This window comes from Euleptes europaea, chromosome 6, assembly GCF_029931775.1.
Source record: "Euleptes europaea isolate rEulEur1 chromosome 6, rEulEur1.hap1, whole genome shotgun sequence".
Taxonomy (NCBI): domain Eukaryota; kingdom Metazoa; phylum Chordata; class Lepidosauria; order Squamata; family Sphaerodactylidae; genus Euleptes; species Euleptes europaea.
In genome coordinates, this window is record NC_079317.1 from 107,082,253 (window position 1) to 107,106,751 (window position 24,499).

At 46.5% G+C, this 24,499-nt stretch overlaps 1 protein-coding gene across 1 annotated transcript in view; it reads right to left on the reverse strand.

The window, feature by feature from the left end:
• The window catches only part of SPEG (striated muscle enriched protein kinase), a 144,146-nt gene that overhangs the window by 78,215 nt on the left and 41,432 nt on the right, over positions 1-24,499 (reverse strand). Inside the window, exon 2 of the mRNA XM_056852175.1 lies at positions 5,122-5,211. Within this exon, the coding sequence (XP_056708153.1) occupies positions 5,122-5,211 (90 nt within the window). The remainder of the gene's footprint in view (positions 1-5,121; positions 5,212-24,499) is intronic.

A 24,499-nucleotide genomic window follows, 5' to 3' on the forward strand; every position in this document is an offset into this window, starting at 1 on the left:
CCTGACAGACAATCCTAAGTGCAATTGTGCCCATCAGTGGACTTCGAAGGCTGCAACTCTGCTTAGGATGGCAATATAGATTTGCCAGAGCTTTCTTTATCATTTAAAAAACAGCTGGTGGTTAGCCTGATGTGGACCAGGGACAAGGACATTGGAAGAACCTTTTTTCAGCATTTTAGTTCCCCTACAGGGATATGGAATGGTATAGCCTGATCTCATCAGATCTCGGAAGCTAAGCTGGGTTGGTACATGGAAGGGAGACCTCCAAGGAAGACTCTGCAAAGGTAGGCAATGGCAAACCACCTCTGCTTAATCACTTGCCTTGAAAACCCCACCAGGGGTCACTATGAGTCGGCTGTGACTTGTTGGCACTTTACACACACACACACACACACACACAGTGTTCCCCTACAGAAATCTACACTCCCTACTGCCACCATCTCCGCTGCCAGAGTTACTATAAGCTCCATCAGAGAAAAGAAGAATGATATTCACATTGTACCCACTTTCACTGCCATGGCTAAGAATTCTGATATTTACCAGGGAAACTGCATGGGGTTTGTGGGGTTTGTGATAGGTTAAATCCCACTTGGCCAGCACAAGAGCCCTGATTTATATCATTCTCCTCCACCCTTGGCTGATTTTTTAATTTTAAAGAGAGCATCAGGAGATTGGAAAAAAGATCTCTCACACAACATGTTGTTCATCCTTTAATAGATAAATCCTAGAGAACTTTGCTGCCTTTGGAAAGTGTTTACTTCAGATCCTCTAATTGGATGCGGGAGTGAAGCGTCTCGTTACAAATGTCATTTGGCCCAATTATTCCAAGGCCTTTTCTGCATGGTTTCTGTTGGTGGTGGTGGTGATGGTTCTGGCCCCACATTGCTTAGGTTTATCCCCCGATTTCTGCACACGTTTTTGTACCTTCACTTTTTTTTTTTTCTGCCCGGGCTTTTTCCCTATTTCTTTTGAGACCACTTTTACCCAATTTTTTTTTTCTGGAAACCAATTTTGAATCACCTTTTTCCTTGTGCATAATGTTTCTGTCAGTTTTCTTTGTCCCGCCCATTCCCACAGACCGCCAGCCCACATTTTGTTGATTGCACTGTTATCAAACCATTTCCTCTCCTTGCCCCCCCACCCTGAAGAATAGTTTTTTAAAGGCACTAAATTAACGAAATGTCTAATTGCTGGAGTAATGATAGTTTAAACAGGTTCTCTGAATTCCAAGCTTTCATTTTATATAAAACAACTAAGTCTCTAGCCCTTTCCCATGTGGAGAGATAAGGAAAAAGGCATCACTCTGCAAGAGGAGCTCGAGGCTTTTTAAAAATGAAAGCTGGGAATTCAGAGAACCTGCTTGACCTATCATTACAGCAGTATATCGATACATAAATATTTTAGTGCCTTAAAATGCAGTCATGATATTGATAAATCGATATAAGCATGCACAAAATATAAAGAAGGTGCTGATACACCACCACCGATTCCGCTGATGACACCAGCACCCTCCCTTGAAAAGCCTCATTACTGAAGGCACATGCGGAAGAAAATAAACAACAAAAAAGGCAGAGGGAGGGCAGATGTGTGGACGAACCCTGCCCAAACCAATTCCAGTTCTTATGGATTGACTGCCAGCAAAATCAGGAGTAAGTTGAGTGCACAGAAAAGCCCCCAGTTTACAGAGAATAGCTTGCTGCAGACCACCTACCAAATCTATTGCTGAGCAGGAAGTAGAACACAATGGAATAAACTTTCTATCCTCTGAACCATTCTTGGCAGCAGGCACTAAACAAAATCTCGTTTGGCATAATTTTGCCTAGCTTGGAAACTAGAGCAGATGGTACAAGGATGATCAAATGATCAAATGAGAAATTGGGAAAGATAATTTCTCTACTCCGTGGGCTTTTCTTGCTCAAACCTGGTGCAGGGACAGACAGCAAAGAGGATTCTTTCCACTGACACAGAAAGGCAGTATCTATTCTAGAGCATCTCCAGTCCAGCTATTTGGGGGCTTTATAGATTTGGGCCTTAATTCTTCAGGAGTTCTAAAAAAAGTATGATATACCATACTTGGAATAAAACAAAGCATCCTGAGAGCCTAAGTTGCCACTTTATTTACAAAAAAACCAAAAACAAAACAAAAGTGAATAACTCTTCTGGTCAAGATATGCTTGAAAGAGAGTTGGCACGGCCTGTTTGTCTTTTCCCATCTCTAGTAGAACTAATTATGCAATGCAGTAAAAATTGTAGAAATGATGTAAAAATTACATGAATTATGCATATTACCAACTTTGATTCATTTATTCAGATTTCTCGCTACAGAATTTGGAATTCACAGGTGTAGTTTTTTGTTTGTTTATTTTAGCATAGAGCATAAAGGTAAAGGCACCAGGTCATTACTGATTCGTCGGGTGACATTACATCACGATGCTTACAAGGCAGACTTTGTTTGTGGGGTGGTTTGCCAGTGCCTTCCCCAATCATCTACACTTTACTCCCAGCAAGTTGGGTACTCATTTGACTGACCTCGGAAGGATGTAAAGCTTAGAGCCCATTTCTGAGTTGGTGGGGGTGGTTCTGTGGCAGCTGGAGGGAGCGTCGCTGCACCGCCTCCAGACCAGCTTGCTGCCAATGCAGCAAGCCAAAAAAGAAATAAAATCTGTCTTATTCTTAAAACCCCACGGAACTCCCCATTCAGTCCCACGGGGCTGCGCCACAATTTTGCAGGCATAACTTGATGCCTGCAAAATGGTGCTTTTAGAGCCCTAAAGGCAGCTCCCCCCCTGGGCACACCCCCGGACACATACACCCCAGATGCCGGCGCAGGGAGATATGCTGGGGAAAAGCCGGCAGGACGCCGTGCCAGTAGCATTTGAGAGCTGCGCAGCAGCAGTGGTGCAGGGAGCCCAGCATAAGTTGCCCCTACGTCAGCGTCCATGTGCCAATTTGCATGGTGCAAGTGGCATAGAACCAGCTACCTGAAACCGACTTCCATCAGGATCAAACTCAGGTCATGAGCAGAGCTTTGACTGCAGTACTGTAGCTTTACTACTCTGTTTGAGAAAGTTACCATGCTTAAAGACCTATGATTGGTGCTACTACTTTACATCTGGCCACAGAAGGTATATATGGTTTCCCTCTCAAAACATATTTTAAAATTTGGTTATAATAATTGTCATATTAATTTGGATTTCTTTTTTTCTCCCCCCTCTTAAGGGTTTCTAATTTTCAGATGTGTTTTTAATAATTATGTTTTTTTATATATGACCACTGAGGAAGGCCGAAATGCTTACAGTCTATTGGTCATTTATATTATGTATATCATCAACTGTGTTGAATATTTCTGTAACAGTTTACACCGGTGGTTTTACATGTAGCCTGTATTCCAGGCCGAGTGTTTTTATCATATCTATTTTATATACTTAATAAATATATTTTATAAGATTTTATCATTTCCAACCCTAGAATGGGGCCAGGAAAATCCAAACTTCCCCCACTCACTTTGCAGAGGCATCCAGACTTTGCTACAATCTTTCCCAAAATGTCACAGCAGAGCAGGTTTGGGAAAAAAAACAGGGGAAAGCCAGGGAAACCCCAGGAGGTGCACAAATGCACCACAATGCTATAGGGAAGCAGGAAAAGAGCATCAAACTGCGATGCTATAGGGAAGCAGAAAAAGAGCACTCCCCAAGAGCATCAAACCTGGGGCAAGTAACTTATATGGTAACATCTTCGGTCATGTTTGAATGAGATGGGGTTTGGGGAACTGGTTTTTCAATAGATCTAGATACAGACAGATTATTCTGTGAGATTGTCACCATTCTTCAGGACCCCTCAGAGTAACATAAGCAAAGCCCAGTCCCTGGTAGGCACTTATGCCTCCATTCTCTGCAAAGCTCATTTAAACTGTGGTCCTTGTTAAAAACCTAATTTCTGATTTGGAGGTGTGATCTGCAGCACACTTTGTCCATTTGCTTTGTCACCCTCAGGAAGGCATTTTAAGGCCATTAAGGTGACCGTCCACTTAAGGGAGCCAAGGTGGGGGAGCTGGTTAAAGACTGTAGCTTTCCAGTTTTATTTCTGTAGAATCTCAATGACCTTCATGCTTTGCTGAGTTCTTCTCTAATAACACCTCTTTGATAAATTAATGTTCTGTGCCAGTTAATATGTGCCGGCTTTCATGAGAGGGTTCCATCAAGCTGTCTCTGTCTCGAGGGAGCAGTCATTCCCATGCTCCAGTGGGGGTTGTTGGCAACAGGAATCTGGGGAGCCTGAAGGGAGGGAAAGCTCTTTGGACACAGCACAAGAGAGCGGGACATCCGAAGGGCTGTCTTCCTAACCCAGAAGAGATAGGAACCATGTTAGAGTCACAGGCACAGGCTGCCTTTGTAATGGACCCATGGGAGATAGAGATTGCATGGAATTGTGAGTTAGGGTTGCCAACCTCCAGGTGGCACCTGAAGATCTCCTGATATTAAAGGATTGCCAGGTACCCCCTTTTTGCCAGACACCCCCTGGCAACCGGTGGGGGCTGGGGAGGAACTTACCGGCAGCAGACTGAGACCTGGGCCTCTGTCACTGGCAATGTATCGATGTCACTTCTGTCTTTACCATAAAGTTTTTGCCCAAATACCATAGTGTCCCCATGTCACTGGCAACATGATGACACCACTGCCAGGGAGCACCGGAAGTGACATTCATGCGTCACCGGCAACAGAGGCCTCGGCCTCAGTTTGTTTCTGGCAAGTGCCCCCACTGGCCGGCTGAAGAGCACCAGGGAAAGGCTCCAAAGTGGGGTTTCCCCCATCCCTGGCAAGGATGTGGCAGCCCTATGCTATTACAATTGATCTCCAGCTGAACCAAGATCAGTTCACCTGAAGAAAATGGCTGCTTTGGAGGGTGCATTTCATAAACTGCTGAGGTCCCTCCCCTCCCCAAACCCCATCCTCCCCAAACTCCACCCCCCAAATCTCCAGGTATATTCCAAGCCTGAGCCGGCAACCCTATTGTGAGGCCATTATGAGGCAGGAGGACCAGGAAATCAGGGGAAACATCTTTAGACTTAAATGCTTGGGAAACTTTGCCAGACCCCTCATCCCCTGCCAGGCTTTGGCTCACCTGTAGGGGAGCTATAGGTTGTCTCATCTTGGAGCTGGCTGCGTTGGGTCACCTGTGTGCTGCCGGCATCATCCTCTCCCGTCTCCGAGTCTGAAGTGAGAGAGAGAAGAGAAAGGGGAAAGGGGGAGGGCCTTGTTGAACACATCACAGTCCAGATCCTCACCTCAGGAGCTGCCCATGCCCATTCATCCCAAATGTACAGAAGAGCCACAGACAGACCCAACATGACTTACAAGTCCTGAGAAGAATCTCGGAAAATTCAACTCTCATCATTACACATGTACTTTTCCAGACCCTGCAGCTGGGCAGACAAGCAGTTGATCTACACTGTTGAATCAACAGTTGATTCGAGAGGCCACAGGTGGTAAATCATGAGAACTCTTATATTTAATCGCACTCTCGGATTTCATGATTACCAAGCCAATTTCAGGAAACCAATTTAGGATTCTGAACGTCTGGACTAGGGAATACCATGGAACGGGGCCAGCCCACCTAGATGGAAGCCTCAACAGGCAAGCAGGGAACTAGTGGCACGTCTCACCACGACAGGCACTGCTTCTCAAAAACAAAGCTACACACAAAATTGGGTAAGATGTACTGCTCAGGCAGAGATGTGGTTGTACAAGGGGTACATAAGGGAGGGGTAGAGTTTTCATATCCCTTTAAAGCTCCCCTAATTGTGTAGCATATCCAGCACCACTGCCTTGGAGTCTACCACGTTCAAGGAAAGGCACAAATGCTAAATTGTGTTATCTCAAGTTGTGTACAAGGAAACCTGCCGGTTACCTGATGCCTTACAAATCCAAAGGCATGCTTGCACAGCAGCTTTCAACAGTTTGATAAACCAACACCCTGCCATGTTTTGTATCTAGGGCTGGCTGGGTCACAGAATCAACTTCAGGCACTTTGCAGCCGTGTGTAAGGAAGCACTGAGGGCTCTGTCTCCCGAGCAAAATGTCCTCAGGAGGAGGTGTTGCCAACAGAGCAGGAAGAAGGACTTAATGCTTCTCCAGCTAGTCACCTTCTCCCCTGCAAGTTTCTTCCCCACACTTGCTTTTATCCCCATGCTGTTCCAGATCTGTGTTGCAGGGTAAGTCTGAAACACAGGGGAAGTACTAAGCAAACCATTCTCTCTTGCATTTTCTCCTGAGGTCTGAGGACATTTTGCAGGGGCAAAGGGGACATCAGGACAAAACCATTCATTATGTGCAACTGTGTATGACTTTCATCCTGTTTTCATAGTTTAAAAAAATAAACAGCCACAGGAGACTGTAAACTTGAAGGAGGACAAATGGATGGGGGGAAAGTGCGTAACCCTTTCCCTGTTAGTAATTTCTCAGCTCAACCCCCCCCCCCCCGAAACCCCAGCTTTTCCTCTTGAGCACTGAGGAAGAGAGTAGATTTGGAGGCCTACAGTATATATCTTTTCTCCTGCATCTTGGAAAGGGGCAGCGAGTGGAAAGGCAGCAAGAAAGGCTTAAGCGCTCTCCACCTGCCCTTCTTCTGCTCCTGATTGCACTTACATGAAAGGGACCTGTGCAACTGTGTGCCGCATGTAGTTTGCCTTTTGGTACAACAGTAATCTCAGGGACATTTAGTGGAGTCATGATCTGTAGGTATAGGCAGGGCAAAGAAGGGCCATTGCACATCCTCAAGGAAGAACAGGATAATAATATAAATCAGTACGTCTTTCTGCGTGCAAGGTTGAGAGACCATCTGAGGCTGAATGAATTGCAGAGCTTTGAGGAGTCCATCCCTTTCTGGTAAGGTGGATCCTGTCTTTTTTTTTTTTTTTTTTTTTAAGGCAACGATTGATAGTTTTTCTGGCCGTTGCACTCATTGCCTTCCACTGGAGTCTGCCTCCAGAACTCAGATAAGCTTCTACATCGCCTTCTTACTCCACATTTGTTCCCAAATTGCAGAGATTTTTTCGGGGGGGGGGGAGGGGCTTCTGCACGACATTGTCATGCAGTCATCTACCTTCCAGGTTTTCCCTGGCTCTGCTGCAGTTTTTCCCAAACTCCCCCCCCCCCGAAACACCCTATCCAAAGCTGGTTTGGGGAAAGTGTGGACAGCTAGGTGCAGACTTTCACAGCTCCTCCACCCACATCTGGCACCATTTTCCCTCTCCACTATTTCCTCTTCCCAATAACAAGCAAGATTTTTGCCAGCTATTTTTGCCAGTAGTAGATATATCATGATAGGATCCTAACTTGACAATATACCTACTGTTGATTAAAAAAACAAAAAACGACAACAGCAAAAAGCCCTCCAGTGGCTGGGGTGGTGGCAGAAGTAGCAAGTGCGAGGAAACACCACAGAGAATATCCCCCTGCAGAAGTTATGTTGTCTCTGTGAATGCAGAAGCAACAGCAGCAGCAAGGAGAGCAGCATGGGGAATTGTCCTTGGTGCAGAAGCAAAAGCACAGCTAGGAAATTCCAGGCAACAGAAGGAGGCAGGTGATGGGAAAGGATATGGCTAGGAAAGGCTCAGCAGGTTGAGAAAAGACCAGTGAAACAACTATACAAAGTGATCTGCAAGTAATTCAGAGTGAGATTTTGGTGTGTAGTTTTTTAAAAAACATTATTTAAAACATTTCTATGACACCTTTCTGCCCAAACAGGGTCCCCAAGGCAGCAGACATCAAACACTGATACATTTCAGCATTAAAAACATTTAAAATAATGTATATATACAATAATTCAATAATACATATAAACATAGTACCAAAAACCAGGGAGGAGGCCAATAAGAGTTATTGGGGGCATGCCAAACAAAATAAAAAAAGTCCTGCTTGCAAAAAGCACTGATAGAGGGGGACAGATGAATCTCTACAGGGCGAGAGATCCACAGTTTTGGACCTTTCTTGAGTTGCCACCTATCTAGATTCCGATGGAGTTGGCACCCGAAGCAGGGCTTCCAAAGATGACCAGAGTAGCCTATTAAGTTCATAGTGTATCCATACAATTTCTTCCAGAAGACCCTCACACACACACACACACACACACACACACAAAAACATCTTGAGGAGCAATTTTAGTGCAGAAAAGTCTAAAAAAAGAAAATGTTAATTAGCCTCTCCTTCACTGGGTCTTTGCTGAAAGTTAGGAAAAACATGTACCTAACTGAGTCATTTTTGCCAATGGTCAGCAATAGAGTCATCTGAATTGATGGTAAGTATTGCAAGGAGATACAAATTCTTTCCATCATAAACTTGTGCAGGGAAGCTGTGGGAAAGGGGAAATTGTCATACTATGTGGCCACATGTAGATGACCTCCCTTTACCACTCTACCCCAGAGGGATACAGGTGAAAGTTATGACACATCGGAGAGCAGCAAGACCTATGGCGATGGAAAGAACTGGGGGGACATGGAGGTGGGATGATGAATAGACGGAACCAGGGAAAAGCAACATAAGCCAGCATTATTCCTACCGTAACTTTGCTTTCTGCAGGAGCGGAAAACTTCGCTTCCATAGGGGCAGCAAGAGAGAGAGAGACACGTCAACAAAGTGTTACTGCCCAAACCAATCCAGACCCATGAATCTCTCAAAATATGATGCTGGGGAAGGGGAAGTATCTGCCCAGTAAGGCCCAGAAAACTTTGGGATGATGTACGTATACATATGGAGGAGAGTGAGGGTGTGGCACACACGCATGACAATAGAAGACCCAAGGACAGAAGATGCAAAAATACTGCCATTGGAACCAGAAGGTTCAGGGCAGGAGGAGATATGTGGCAATCAGGCTCATTCTGAGCAAAACAGACCAGAGAAGTCAATGAACCCAGGAGCCAAGGGCTGGTTGGGCTGTGACAAGACAGTTTTTCAATAATCAGTGAGTGTTTTTGAGAGAGCTTCACTTGAGATTACCACCATTTTCCCTCCCTCCATACAAATTGCCTCTGGTACTCTCCCCACAGGATGCAGATGCCTCTGCCTGAGCACCAAGCTGCACACAATATGGTTGAATCACTAGCTGTACAATTTTAGCCCTAAAAAATAACTGCAGAAGTGGAATATATGAATCCAGGATATGGCATGGAGTAAAGGGGGTGGTTAACCCCCCCCCCCAATGCCATTTCCCTGACTGGAAGAAATTAAACCGTGACAAAGGAGTTAAAGAAGTTGTGGAGAAATGCATTTTTCTTTGGAGGTTTGAACTGAGCAAAACTGGAACCTGGTGTTTTAACAAACATTTTTTCTTGGCTGAGAATGGGCAGGAGGGGGGGGAGTCAATTCAGTTGCTTTGCAGCCTCACCTCAGCCACCCTTTTAGAAATGTTAATAGGTCTTAGCAAGAGACAATAGGTTTTTCCAGCCCCCCCCCCCCCCTTCAGCTAGACAGATGGTATCTAGCAGGGAACAGAGATTTGGAGGAATTAAGTTCCAGAAAGACTTCAGGAGACTTCAGGAAAAGCTTCTCTGACTTGGCCTGACCTGGTCAGTGAGAGGAGAAAGAAAGATGATAAAACTGCTGGGAGCCGGGGGAGGGGGGGCTCTTTTTGTGCTGATTCCATCAAGGCAGACAGAACTCTTCACTGAGCTCTCTAGGATGCAGCTACTGCCAGGTGCTGGCCTGAAAGAGGTTTCATGGTAATGGAACCCCTGTAGAACATCTGCAACTTTCTAAGCTTAGGAGACTGCCTTATATTTAACATCCGCTAGGGCTTGAATAGAGGGAGGGATAGGTGGGTTGCGTTTTACTCTTTTCTTTTGAATCCCTTGCTCAGTCTGGTGCTTTGTTGAAAGTTGGCTTCCGAACATTTTCTTTTTAATAAATACTTTATAACTTTTGATACTGGTAGTGGTTCACTGTTCCACACAGACCTCCACCATCTTGGACACACTATTTTTAAAGCACCAGGAGGAAGGGAAGGGGCAGTCAGATGGCAAGTGGCTACTACCCCAGTGGTGCACAAGGCAGCTCACTGCCCCCGTGATAACCAGATGCTGGATACCAGGAAACACAGAGGCAAGGCCTCAGAACTTAGGTGCCCTGGCCCTCCAGGTAGGCAATTCCTACTATGGCCAAGTGGCAGCAGCGGTTGAACAGAGAGACAGAAAATCCCCCCCACATATTGGAAAAACCTTGGCGGGCACAGTGGAAGAGTGCCTGCAGGTAAGAGCAGGACTCTTCCACCACAGAAGTTGTGCCACTTGGGTATGAGAAAGTCAAAGAAGGACATACAAAGATTTGGCAAGAACTGGAATTATGTAAAGAATATCGGAATCCAAAACAGCCAGTGCTAAGATGTTAAACTTATTATATAATGTTATATGGTTTCTTATGCTATATACCCAATTCTTGTACCCAATAGTTCCTTAAACTATTTACCCAAAACTATGTACCCAGTGGTTTCTTAGACGATGCACCCAATTCTATTTTAAAATTAATACTATATATTATATATCTTACTGGGAACTATTCCATGAAGCAAGGGTGACTAATTAATGACAAGTTTTTCTGTTTATATAGCAAATGAGTTTTAAAGCTATTTAATCATTTTTTGAACTTGATGCTAATACTTTAACGTCTGTGTTATATAATTGCTTGGGGCTCTTTCATCTTACTTTTGCATATTAACAACATTATCATGTTTACCCAATTACTGAGACTATTAATTTTGGAGTTTCGTCAACCATTTTCTTGGTTCCATCTTTCACTTAAGTTTTGACTAATAAAAGCCAATCAATTTTTTAAAAAAACCTGAATACAGCACTCATTGCCACCTTACATAAAGTGACATTAACAGTGCAATCCTTAACAGGTTTAAACTCTTCTTAGCCAATTGACTTCAATGGACTTTGAAAGGTGTAACTCTGCTTAGGAGTGCACTACGTGCTTCTAAGATATCTGCACCTTTGTTTTCTTCCTCTTCATCCCGGGCCCAGCATATTTCAAGAAAATATGCACCGCCGATAGCATAATCTATCTTCCCTTTTGACTTCCTCCAGTACAATTACCCCTCCTTTTGACTTCCTCCAGTACAATTACCCCAAAAGATGGATTTTCTTTCACTTAAGAGCTGGTGGCAGGTAGGGCTGTCGATTCGGTTCGGCCCGAACTGAAAATCAACCGAATTTTCCTCGATTCGGCGCTTTTCTGTTCGGACGGATCCGAACTCCAAAATGGGAGAAATCCGGGAGGCTGAACTCTTCATGTTCGGCGAGTTCGGCAAGTAAATTCGGCGAATTCGGTGGTTCGGCGGAGACGCATGCGCAGGAGCTGATCCGCCCGTTGGCAATCTGCTTTCTCCCGCGGCCAATGGTAGCCCAGCAGATTCTTCTCATGGCCAATCAGAGCATTGATTTGAAGTTTTGAACTGGCCAAGAGAAAGTTTAAAACGCCCGCCCATCCCTCCCTTCCCCACTGTCTTCCATTTTGGTGGCGAGAGATCCAGCCAGCAGAATTGGTGCGGTTGAGAGATCCACCCGAGTTCATCAGTTGGAACTGGTTTGAGGGTGTTTTGTGGTGTTTGTGTTGTGCGGGTGGTTGCTTTGCTTGGGGTTCCACGGTCCGGCCTAGCCTCCCCCCCCCCCAGGTTGGCTTGAGAAGGGCGAGCGGTCTCCGTGCGGAGGTGCGAGGAGGACCCTCTCGCCGCCGGGGCTCCCGCGTTCCCATCCCACCCCCCACCCCCCGGTGCTTGGGTGCCACTTGAGTTCATCCAGCGCTTTTGGCTTTTGGTTGTCTTGTGGTCTTTGAGTTGTGCGGGTGGTTGCTTTGCTTGGGGTTCCACGGTCCTGGCTAGCCCTCCCCCCCAGGTTGGCTTGAGAAGGGCGAAGGGGGCCTAGTCCCTGTTACTGCCTTTGCTACCCTTGCCTGGCGGTCCTTTCAATAAGGGTCACAAGAAGCAATGATGAAAGTTTTGAACGTCCAGCTCTAACCCCCCCCCCCCCCGCAGCTGCGGGAGGCCAAGAATGATTGTTTAAAATTTAAATGGCAATATTCGGCCGAATATTTTGCCGAACTTTAATTTCTCGCCGAATTTAACGGATCTGAATCGGGGGAGTTCGGACTTCGGCGTGTACCGAATCCAGACGGGCCGAATTCGGCCGAATCCGAACTATACCGAATTTGTTTATGTTCAACAGCCCTAGTGGCAGGTCACCATTGAGAAGGCACAGTTTCTCTCATAATTGCATTACCACAGGAGAAACTGCACCAGCAAAACATGCTCATAAAGGGACGTAAACCTCAGCCTCTTTGGGAGTATAGTCATCCTTTTCTAAGTTGTATAAATTCAGTTCTAAATTCTGTAAACTAACCATGCATGGGGCTCACTTGTGCGCATGCACACACCTCTCCCATAGAGCATGGGTGTTTGGGAGCACAGTGCAATGGTCAGGCCATTTGCATGCCTCTAACCCCAGCGGGACTCATCCTTCTCTGCTCTGCTGCACCCCAATTCTATTATCTTTGGTTCAGGGGATGGCATGAGGTAAGAAGGGGCAGAAGTAATGCAACGCACCATGCGTGAAGCGCCCAAAACGCCGTGAGTGGCCACTTTTCTGCAAGGAAAAAGAAAAGAGGGTTACCACAGGATGGGTAGATTGAGATGGAGGCATACACTTCAAACAAGGGGCCTACGGCATATTACTATATGCCAATCTCTGTGGGGCCCTGACCTGGATGGCCCAGGCTAGCCTGATCTCGTCAGATCTCAGAAGCTAAGCAGGGTCAGCCCTGGTTAGTATCTGGATGGGAGACCACCAAGGAAGACCAGGGTTGCTGTGCAGAGGAAGGCACTGGCAAACCACCTCTGTTAGTCTCTTGCCATGAAAACCCCAAAAGGGGTCGCCATAAGTCGGCTGCGACTTGACGGCACTTTACACACACACACACAATCTCTGTGGGAAGTGAAACCCCAGCAAGAGAGCAGTATCAAAGAAAAGTCCATTTAAAATGAAGAGCTGTTTCTGCTTCTCAACTGCCCTGAGAACGGCCCTTCTCAGGGCAGATGCTACAAAAGTCCCACAGATCATACCTCACACCTCACACCACCAGGCATCTGTGTGTTTCCTCCAGGAGAGCCAACAGAGATGGGTGCCAAGCGCAGGGTCATGCGTACATTTTGAGGGAAAATCCCCAGTGGAAGCGCCTGAGCGCTTGTCATTCTCATGGTGCCATGCACTGCCCCAGGTGAAGCAGATTCAGTCCCTTTAATGTGAGCCAATTCCTAAGCAGATCACACAGACACACACACACACGCTTTGGAAAAATAGTGGTCCGCTCATTAAGTTGTGACCGATAAGGGGGTCAATCTGCAGCCAAGAGTGGGCAGAGCCAGAGAGAGCAGCTGGACACCCTGAGCTCTGAGAGGCAGGAAAGCATTCAGAGCTGGGTAGAGGAAGAAGCGAGTCTGTACTCTCTGTGAACCCGAGGGGGGTTCTGTTAAAGCCAAAGCGATTGACACACACACACACACACACACACACAACCCCTGTGGTAGTGACAGGGGTGAGAATGGGGTTAGAGACTGAGGGCCCGTTCTCAAGTCACAAAGGGGAATGAGTCTCTGAGGTAGAGCCGTTCCGGTAGCAGGGAGGCGTGGAGGATCACAGCCACTGAGGTGGGGTAGTCAGAGAGATAGCTGGAAGAGGGATTTTGGATATTTCCCCAAACGTCTGTGAGCTCTCTGAGGAGGGAAAGGGACTCAGACCTCCTTCGCTCCTGTGAGCTGGGCTGGGGACAGAGTCTGAGCGTCTGCATCTGAATAACAGCTTTGAGGGACAGAACTAAGCGTGAAAACTAAGAACTGAGGGAACTTGAGTGAAGAAAACATCTAAGCTATTTCTCTGAGGTAATCTTGCGTATATAAATCTGACTCTGAGTTTCCCCCCCAAATTCTGCCTTTTTCTTGAAAACCAATCTCTGTGAGTTCTGTTCAATAAACTTCCCTGTTTTGTCTGTTTAAGTTAAAAAGCCTCTTGTCTCCATTTTCTCACTGAGGTAAATACGGGTGTGGGACTGGAGGAGAAGGAAAATAATCTCCTCACAAATACACTCAGGCCAATGCTTTTCCCTCAGCATATACGGCCAGGCTGAGAGAATGGGATATTGAAGTGGTGGAAAGGGGGTGCATGCGTTATATAAGTCATGAACAGCTGTGAACCATGAGGATAACTTCAACTATGAGGATAACTAGTGGATCCACTAAACAGCCACAGCCTGCAGGACTGTCACTAATAAGGGCTCTCCAGACCCCTTTCTCTATAGGCGATCCCCATCTAAAGTAGCTTCCAGCAGGAACCAAACCATGCAGAGTTCCTGCAGGAAAAGGTTACTGGCACATGAATTCAACTACACCTAACCTCTTTACGTGGTTGACTCTCCAGGCAACAGATCAGTCATGCCTTCTGGAGGAAAAAGGCAGTTCTCTCAGTTCAGGATCTTGTAATGCAGCTTTACTTACAGTGAGGGAAAAAAGTATTTGATCCCCTGCTAAATTTGCCTGTTTGCCCTCTGACGAAGAAATGACTAGTCCATAATTTTAATGGTAGGTTTATTGTAGCTGTGAGAGACAGAATAACAGGAAAACCCCCAGAAACCCAGAAGACAAAAGTCAGAGATTGATGTGCATTATAATGAGTGAAATAAGTATTTGATCCCCTATCAACCAGCCAGGTTAGGGTTAGGGTTCTGCTGTCGACAGAAACAATGAATCCATCAGATTCCAAACTAGCCACCATGACCAAGACCAAAGAGCTGTCCAAGGATGTCAGGGACAAAATTGTAGACCTGCACAAGGCTGGACTGGGCTACAAGACTATTGCCAAGCAGCTTGGTGAGAAGATGACAACCCTAACCCTAACGGTCAACCTCCCTCGGTCTGGGGCTCCATGCAAGATCTCATCTCGTGGAGTTGCAATAATCATGAGAACATTGGTTCTTGTAGGTTATCCGGGCTGTGTAACCGTGGTCTTGGAATTTTCTTTCCTGACGTTTCGCCAGCAGCTGTGGCAGGCATCTTCAGAGTAGTAACACTGAAGGACAGTGTCTCTCAGTGTCAAGGGTGAAGGAAGAGTCAGAGAGGGGTTGGGTTTGAGCTGAGTTCTGTCCTGCAGACATAATGTGCTAATCATTGTCCTGTAAGTATCAAGATAATGTACTAATGAGAGTGTGGTATGTTAATATGGAAGCATTGTATCCTGAAATGATTTGGTAATGTGTGAAATCTGCATGGCTATTGTTGACTGTAGCCTTTGTTAGTCTGGAGGTTTTTCAGGGCAGGAAGCCAAGCCTTATTCATTCTTAAACTCTCTTCTTTTCTGTTAAAGTTGTGTTGATGTTTATGAATTTCAATGGCTTCTCTGTACAATCTGACAAAATAGTTGGTAGAATTGTCCAGTCTTTCAGTGTCTTGGAATAAGACCCTGTGCAGCTGTGGAGAAGTTTACATCGGGACCACAAAACGCAGCATACAAACAAGGATAAAAGAACATGAAAGATACTGCAGACTTGGCCAACCTGAGAACACAGGGTCTTATTCCAAGACACTGAAAGACTGGACAATTCTACCAACTATTTTGTCAGATTGCACAGAGAAGCCATTGAAATTCATAAACATCAACACAACTTTAACAGAAAAGAAGAGAGTTTAAGAATGAATAAGGCTTGGCTTCCTGCCCTGAAAAACCTCCAGACTAACAAAGGCTACAGTCAACAATAGCCATGCAGATTTCACACATTACCAGATCATTTCAGGATACAATGCTTCCATATTAACATACCACACTCTCATTAGTACATTATCTTGATACTTACAGGACAATGATTAGCACATTATGTCTGCAGGACAGAACTCAGCTCAAACCCAACCCCTCTCTGACTCTTCCTACACCCTTGACACTGAGAGACACTGTCCTTCAGTGTTACTACTCTGAAGATGCCTGCCACAGCTGCTGGCGAAATGTCAGGAAAGAAAATTCCAAGACCACGGTTACACAGCCCGGATAACCTACAAGAACCAATGAACTCTGACCGTGAAAGCCTTCGACAATAAATCATGAGAACGGTGATGAAGCTGCCTAGAACTGCACGGGGGGAACTTGTCAATGATCTCAGGGCAGCTGGGACCATAGTCACCATGAAAACAGTTGGTAACACACTACGCCGTGAAGGACTGAGATCTTACAGAGCCCGCAAGGTCTCCTTGCTCAAGACAGCACATGTACAGGCCCATCTGCAGTTTGCCAATGCACATCTGAATGACCCAGAGGAGAACTGGGTGAAAGTGTTGTGGTCAGATGAGACCAAAATCGAGCTCTTTGGCATCAACTCAACTCGCCGTGTTTGGAGGAGGAGGAATGCTGCCTATGACCCCAACAACACCATCCCCACCGTCAAACATGGAGGGGGACATATTCTGCTTCGGAGGTGTTTTTCTGCTAAGGGGACAGGACACCTTCACCGCAGCGAAGGGACGATGGACGGGACCATGTATTGTCAAATCTTTGGTGAGCACCTCCTTCCCTCAGCCAGGGCATTGAAAATGGGTCGAGGATGGGTATTCCAGGATGACAATGACCCAAAACACACGGCCAAGGCAACAAAGGAGTGGCTCAAGAAGAAGCACATTAAGGTCCTAGCCAGTCTCTAGACCTTAATCCCATCAAAAATCTGTGGAGGGAGCTGAAGGTTCGAGTAGCTACACATCAGCCTCGAAATCTTACTGACTTGGAGAGGATCTGCAAAGAGGAGTGGGACAAAATACCTCCTGAGATGTGTGCAAACCTGGTGGCCACCTACAAGAAACGTCTGACCTCTGTAATTGCCAACAAGGGTTTTGCCACCAAGTACTAAGTCATCTTTTGCAAAGGGATCAAATACTTATTTCACCCATTATAATGCACATCAATCTCTGACTTTTGTCTTCTGGGTTTCTGGGGATTTTCCTGTTGTTATTCTGTCTCTCACAGCTACAATAGACCTACCATTAAAATTATGGACTGGTCATTTCTTCGTCAGAGGGCAAACGGGCAAATTCAGCAGGGGATCAAATACTTTTTTCCCTCACTGTGTGTGCTTGTACTCACATGCGCAAGGCATGCATGTGCACACACACACACAAGCTCAGGCAAAAAGCCACCCACTCCTCACCCCCAGCTTTCCTGCTGTCCCCTCTCTGAGCAAATCTGTTTCAGCAGCTAGATTTCCACAGTGCCAAATATAAGGCGGGTTGCGTGGTGAAACACACACACTATGCAGCAGTAAATCCAGGTGAATGATAGCATCATTGTATGATGGCAAGTGGGAGAAAGAGTAAGGCAGAGTGCCGGCATAACAGAGATGGGGGCCCCTCCTAGTGCCTGGTTCTCTTTTGCACTGGATGCCTTTGCTGGGGGGGCAAATCCAATGGACAGACTGAGCCCTGAAGGAGCAAATGCTCTCCAGTGCATGAGATCTGCTCCAGGTAGATTTGTATTCTGACCAAGCCAGCTTGCCCAGTGATGTTGGCTCTGGCTGGCAGCCCACGTGCCAGACCAGGATGATATATGAACAGATTAGATACACTGTCAATGGATAATTCCCCCATTAAGGAATGAAAATGCAATCGAGGACCATTAACAGGTAGCTGGCTGGCATCCCTCTGAGGCAGGCTGATGGCAGAGGGCAAAGCACCGGCTCCAGCAGCACAAAAGCTGCTTTGCCACTTAGGGGAATGGCACCGGCAAGAAAATTAGCCTCTAGGCAGACAAGAAACAGGGTACAGCAGGAGCGACCCAAAGCATCTGAGGGCTGCCCCACCAGCAATGCTACTCAATAGATCTCTCCAAGGATAACAAGAAGAAAAATAAAGCCTGGTAGGAGAGACAAGTACAAAGCATGGAAGTGGGCTTGGCCTTCTAGGACAGCAGTGCCGTAATCAAAGAGCTGGATGTAATTTTGAGGCAGATCCCTCCCTACCCAGCAACAAGGGAGTGGGAACTCATTTATTTATTTAAAGGATGCCTATCTTGTTCTCTCCAGAGTCTGCTTGAGATGGCCTTGTCTAGGCCCTAGGGCCTTTCCAGGGTTCATTTCCACCAGCCAGGACCTATCCTTCTCTGCCAAGTTCTATTTATACTGTGTCTAGAAGGGGGAGAGGAGTACAGCGCTCCCCTAAGAACATTTAAACCAAGCCCTTCATTGCCTGCCTGGTCGCCACTCATGCTGCTAAATCTGTTACATAACATGAAGAGAGGGCCCATCTAGTCCTATATTCTGTTGCCCACGATAGTCAGCCAGATGTTTCTGGGAAGCTCACAAGCAAGCTGGAAAGCCCTCCCCAGTTTATCTTCAACAACTGCTACCTCTTCTTCCCCAATCCTTATTGACAGGCATCAAGGTTGACACAGCAGTCCAATCTATCAACACATTTTAATCCCACTCTTCTCCCAAGAATCTCACCTGGCACATATGGTTCTATCCTCATTAGCTCAGGTGGCACATCCAGTTCTCTCCCCATTTCATCCTCACAACAACCCTGTGAGGTAGGTTAGGCTGAGAAACAGTGACTGACCTAAGGTCACCCAGTCAGTGTCATGGCCAAATGGGGATCTGAACCCAGGTTTTCCAGATCCTAGTTCAACTCTCTAGCCACTACACCACACTTGGTTTGAAGAAGGTAAGTCATGATAGGGAACCATGTTGCTGGCTGAAAAGTGCTGGGGTGATGAAGTGGGAGGACATGTCCTACAAAGCCTGCTTTTCTGCTATCCCCCCCCCCCAATCAGTTGCAATGGGGAGTCTCCCTCTCCGGTTGGAGGCCCCAGAGTGACGTCCACGCCACGAGGAGCAACGCTTCTGCCCGGGACTGACGTGTAGTGCCAGATGACGCAGAGATGCTCAGCTTCTGTGACCACCAGGCTCTGGGCTTGGGAGGATAATGCAAGCCCCCCCCCCCCATCTCCTTGGGCATCTTTGGTGAAGGGGCTTGTTCTCCATAGCTTAGCCATGGTTTGCATTTAAAACCCCCTCCGTACACTCCTTCCTCTCCTGCTACCTGCGCCCCTCTCTTCCTGCCTGCTGGGGAGAGGACCCAGAACCACTCTTTGACACCTCCCTCCCTGCCTCCCTCCTTCCCTCCCGCACACCCTGATGTGACACTTCGCCCCCCCCCCTAAAAAAAGCTCACCCCAGGAAATCCCAGCCGGGGGCACCTGGTGGGGTTTCGCCCCTGGCGCTCCGCGCCCTCCCTGATGCCTGCTGGGCATCCCACGGGGGCTGGCGCTCCCCGCCCCCCGCCGCCGCGCCTGGACCCCTTACCTGGAGGCGCTTCTTCACCCAGATCTTCTTCATCGCCCTCCTGCCCGCCCCGACGGCAGCGCGATGCGGCGGCGGCGGGGGCGGCGGCGGCGGAGCAGGCAGGAGGGGCATCTCCGCGCCCGCCCGACACCACGACAGCGCAGGCGGGGAGGAGGGGCCGCGGAGAGGGAGGGCTCGGGGGGGAGTGCGGGGGGTGGGGGGCCGAGGGGGGCCCGGCCGAGCGCCGCCCCCGCCCCAGCATCGCTGGCCGGGCATCCCTGGGCATCCCTGGTCCTCTTCCCGGCAAGGGCGAACCAGAGACCCGGAGATGGGGCGTCGGCACCCCTCTGAATGGCTCAGGACTTCCCTGCTACTTCTGCGGGGTCTCCCTGCAGCAAAACTCCTGCCGGCGGTGATAGATCTATGGGCACCTATGACCCGTGGCAGCTAAGCAGAACCTCCACGCTCAGAGGCAGTATATCCCAGGGACAAACAAACCAGGAAGAGCTGTGGGCTTCAGGCCCTACTTGTGAGACTCCCGGAGGCTGGCCGTTACCGGAGGCTGGAACGTCCGCCGGGTCCAAGGAGGCCAATTTTTTATGCTCTCTGTTGAACACACACGAGCGCACTGCAATTAAGTGTTTAAAATCTGCCAGTACAACCAGCTACAGCAGCAGGCATATTACTCATCCCTGGCACCAACCATCCTTTGCCACCTCACCAATATAGAATGCCAGGAGCGCCCTAGAGTAGAACAACATGGGAATAGCAAAACCCCCAGCCCAAAGGATTTGCAGTTTACATGAAATGGGTAAAACAGGGCAAGGTACGTGGGTATGGCAGGGATTCATCAGGAATAACAGAGTTAGGAGAGAATCATAATGAGCTGGTTTTTTGTACTGTGCCTATTAAAGGTTATTGAATTGAGAGAATCATATGGTAGATAACGCGAGGCTACAAAAGGTGGACACAAAGCTTCTATCCCCCTCACCCCACAATATCCACATGCCACACCTTCTAGCTCCCTGATGCGTCCCACAACTCTTGCTTTCTAGAGCCACCAAGCCATTCATTCCACAGATCCAAAAGCATGAACCACCCACAACTGACTTCCAGGCAATCTTGTGTAAAAGGTTTGGGAGGTGCAGCTGAACCACACACAGCGATGCCCATCCAGCCATCTCTTTCCAACTATAGATGGTGCCTTTTTGCCAGCACAGCCATTCAGCACACGGAAGGCCAATTCAGGGCACTATAACTCCTGCACAAGGAGCATAAGCAGCAATGGGAGCATTTCTCATTGTTATGCTGACTCAGTTGTTGCCATGTTGACTCAGACTCTTGCAGTGGCTCATTCTGAAAAGAAGCCTACCTCCTCTGTATGGGGAGGGCTGCATCTCTGGTTATCATGGTCAGTACTCATTAATAGAATCCAAGGCACCTCATAAAGCTTGTTACTATACCTTCACCTTTCAGAACCCCCCCCTTCTCCAGATCTACCACTGAAACACAGCGTCAAGTATTCTTGAGTTGGCTCTACTCCCCACACATTCTGTTTCTCTACAACTTCCATTTACGCAAATAGTCAGTTTCCCTGAATAGGGCGGGCAGGGGGTCTCCGCCGTATAGCATCTTTACTTGTAATTGGCACCATTCAAGCAGGCTGGGCCTTTATGCCTCCTACTTAGTGCAGAGGGTGTATCTATAATCTGAGCAAATGTTATAAACTTGCAATGTTTTTAATATCAATTTAACTATTATGGTCTCTGCCAAAGAATCTTGGGTAGTTTGGTGATAATGTTGAGAATTTTGTTACAGTTCTCTAGTCCCCTTCACAGAACTATATTTGGCAGGCTTCCCTGCAGGGATGGAATGACAATTAAACCAAGACTGTGGCACAGTTAGGGTTTCCATGTGATGGTTGTTCTTACACTGTACAGCAGAGTTAACATGTTCATATCACATTTATACACAATAAAACTTTCTGGCAGTGTAGGAACACAGTGGTGTTCTTCACACCCTGTTCACATTTCTTAAGTTTCCTTCATGAAATATTTTATATCACACTCCTTGATTTCAGCACCGGAGGCATTTTAAAATCAAGTTGTCACTCCTTCTAATAGAAAAGAAGCTGGTCCCCATTACAATCATGCAGGCAGAAAAATCAAGCCACCCCCACACAAAGTGAGGGCTTGTGCATAGTCAGGATACTTCTTAGTTAAGCAGAAAAATATGACTTTTAACAAAAAGTCCAAAAAAACGGCCTGAGGAGGATGGACCAAGGAGGGACAGAATTTTGAGAGCGGATGGGAGAGAGTTTAAAAAGGGGGGGGGGGAATCAGCCTGATCATGTTCCTGACAGTTTATAGAATACTGAAGGGAGACATTTCCAAAATGTCCTCTTCGTCTGTGGCTCCTTGTGGCCCACCAGCTTCAGTGGGAGAAGAAATCTAATCCTTCAGCCCCATTCAGTTTCAGTCATCACAGTGTTGCCAAAAGACCTGCAGAAAAATGTCCTGTCCCTTTAATAAAAGCTTAATGTGTGGAAATGGGCAGCTGAAGCTTTTTGTGTAATGGAAGTAAATAATACCACCTGGGAAATGGCACCCTATTAAGCCTCTATTAAGGGGGCAAAGTTTTTTGTTTCTCTAGAAAGCTGGCAAACCAATCATCACGTGGTTCATTTTCACATCTTAAGAAGTAGTCAGAGGGCCAAAACACATATGATCCTAGAAAAGAGAAAGACTCCAGTAGCCCCTTAAAGACTAACAAAAATTCTGGCAGGGTATGAGCTTTCTGTTCATCTTTAAATGGCAAATGGAAAGCACACACAGTCCCAATTCAGATCAGGGCCATACATGCACAGTTTCCGTTTCATTAATCTAAGGCCTTCCTTTGCTGTTATCTTTTTAAAGGAGAAAAGACAGAGCAGTTTTCAAATATGTCTTTTTTCCCTTTCAAGGGCTAATAAAAACATGGCGAGAGGCCTAATTTTGATTAGCAAAATCATCCAGGAGTTGTTAAACCCCTTCTCTTCTTCCTCTGTGCTCCTGATCAGAATCAGGTCATGTGTGCTTGCAATTGGCTTTTCACAGACAAGCAGAGATCTGCGATCTTTATCCCATCTATTTGGGTCCTAACATGGATGTAACTGCGGAGTACTTGGGTGAAATTATAGCAATTCCCCAGAGTAAGAAGCGACATACCCAGAAACTATTCAACTGCCCAGATTTTATAGTTTCACCTCCAAAACTGTCCTTTCGAGGGAAAAACACCCCAGACTTTTCCTACGGTGAGTTAGAGAAAAGGAAATGCCTATCTTGGGAATGATGCTGTCCATCATATTTCATATCAAAATGGGAGCATTTTCTAGCTAAGTAGCTTTCTGGATCTTTGAACCAGTTTAACAAACTTACATACAGAGGCAGACTGCCCATTTAATTTACAGAGAAATTTTCCAGTGGGCCACTGCCCTAGAGGGCCACTGGTTAAATGTTCTAAGCTGGTACAGTTCTGCATTCTCAGTAATGACCACAGTGTGTCTACACAGCTTATTATGATACTGGTCTGAAGAGAGTGAGATTAGAAAGACTCCACATGATGGTGAGTCATAGACCTGCCTTAAGGTATGCCTTCCTAAGCACTCTCTCCAAAGCAAATCCCTAAACCGGAACAGAAAGCAATTCTAGGGATCTGGTGGTAGCAATAAAGCTCTATGGTAAATACCAGAGAGGTTTAAGGCAGAATTCACAAGATCATGTGAATCATCTCTCCCTATCTTTCATTCTCTGTTTCTTTCTCTCCCATCACTTTCTCTTTCTCCCTCTTTCTTTCTCTCTTTATCCCTTTCTCTCTCTCTCTCTCTCCTCCCTCTTTCTCTCTCTTTATGCCTTTCTTTATCTCTTTCTACCTATTTTTCTCTCTCTCCTCCCTCTTTCTCTCTCTTTCTCCCTCCCTCTCCCTCTCCCCCTTTCTTTCTCTCTCTCTCCCTCCCTCTTTCTCATCTATCTATCTTTAGATTCTATATTCTATATTCTCGCATTCTAAAGGGGGGCGCTCTACTATCTAGTGCGTTGGAAACATTTAGGTCCGGGCCATGACGAATGGGTGGCCGAATGGGTAGCAGCCCCCCGATTAGTTCGTCAGTTCCATGAAGCGTAGACCAAACAACTAGGCAGCTGCAGGAAGGGAAGTATACACAGTAGTTACAGGCATGTGAACCAAGGTCGCTTGACACGGAGCCAGAGCCAGGCCTGAACCAGCAATGGTCTGACATCAGTTTTACTCTTTCTGTCTCTCTCTTTCTCCCTCTTTCTTTCTCTTTCTCCTCTCTCTTTCTCCCTGTCTTTCTAGACTGGGGGGGGGGGAGCTGCAGGCTCACCAGCCAAGGCAGCCACCCCCCCCCTTTAAAATTTTAAAAAAAATTAATGTCAGGGACTAGAGATGCAAACGTTATAGAAGACACACGTTAAGCCAATTAATGATATTACTTTTTAAATTAAAATACAAACATACTTAAAACAATAACAATAAAACTGTTAAATAAAAGAAAATACTGTAAGAATGTTGTTGTTGTAAGCTTGTTTGTGTTTTAAGTAAAAAAACATTATCATGAATTATTGTCGAAGGCTTTCACGGTCAGAGTTCATTGGTTCTCGTAGGTTATCCGGGCTGTGTAACCGTGGTCTTGGTATTTTCTTTCCTGACGTTTTGCCAGCAGCTGTGGCAGGCATCTTCAGAGGAGTAACACTGAAGTAACACCGTCCTTCAGTGTTATTCCTCTGAAGATGCCGGCCACAGCTGCTGGCGAAACGTCAGGAAAGAAAATACCAAGACCACGGTTACACAGCCCGGATAACCTACGAGAACCAATTATCATTAATTGACTTTGCCTGTGTCTTTTATAAAGTTTGTATCTTCAGTATCTGGCATTACATTTTATAGTATTTATTTATTTATTTGGTACACATGGCCCGAAACGACCAAGGGACATTTATGTCATATCCGGCCCTCCTAACAAATTAGTTCGACACCCCTGGTCGAAGACATTTCAAAGTCCTGCACTTCCAACGCAAAGATCTTGACATAGGTGTGAGCAAGGCTGAATTTTAAACAGAAACAGTGAAGAGTACTAAACACTGCACATTCAT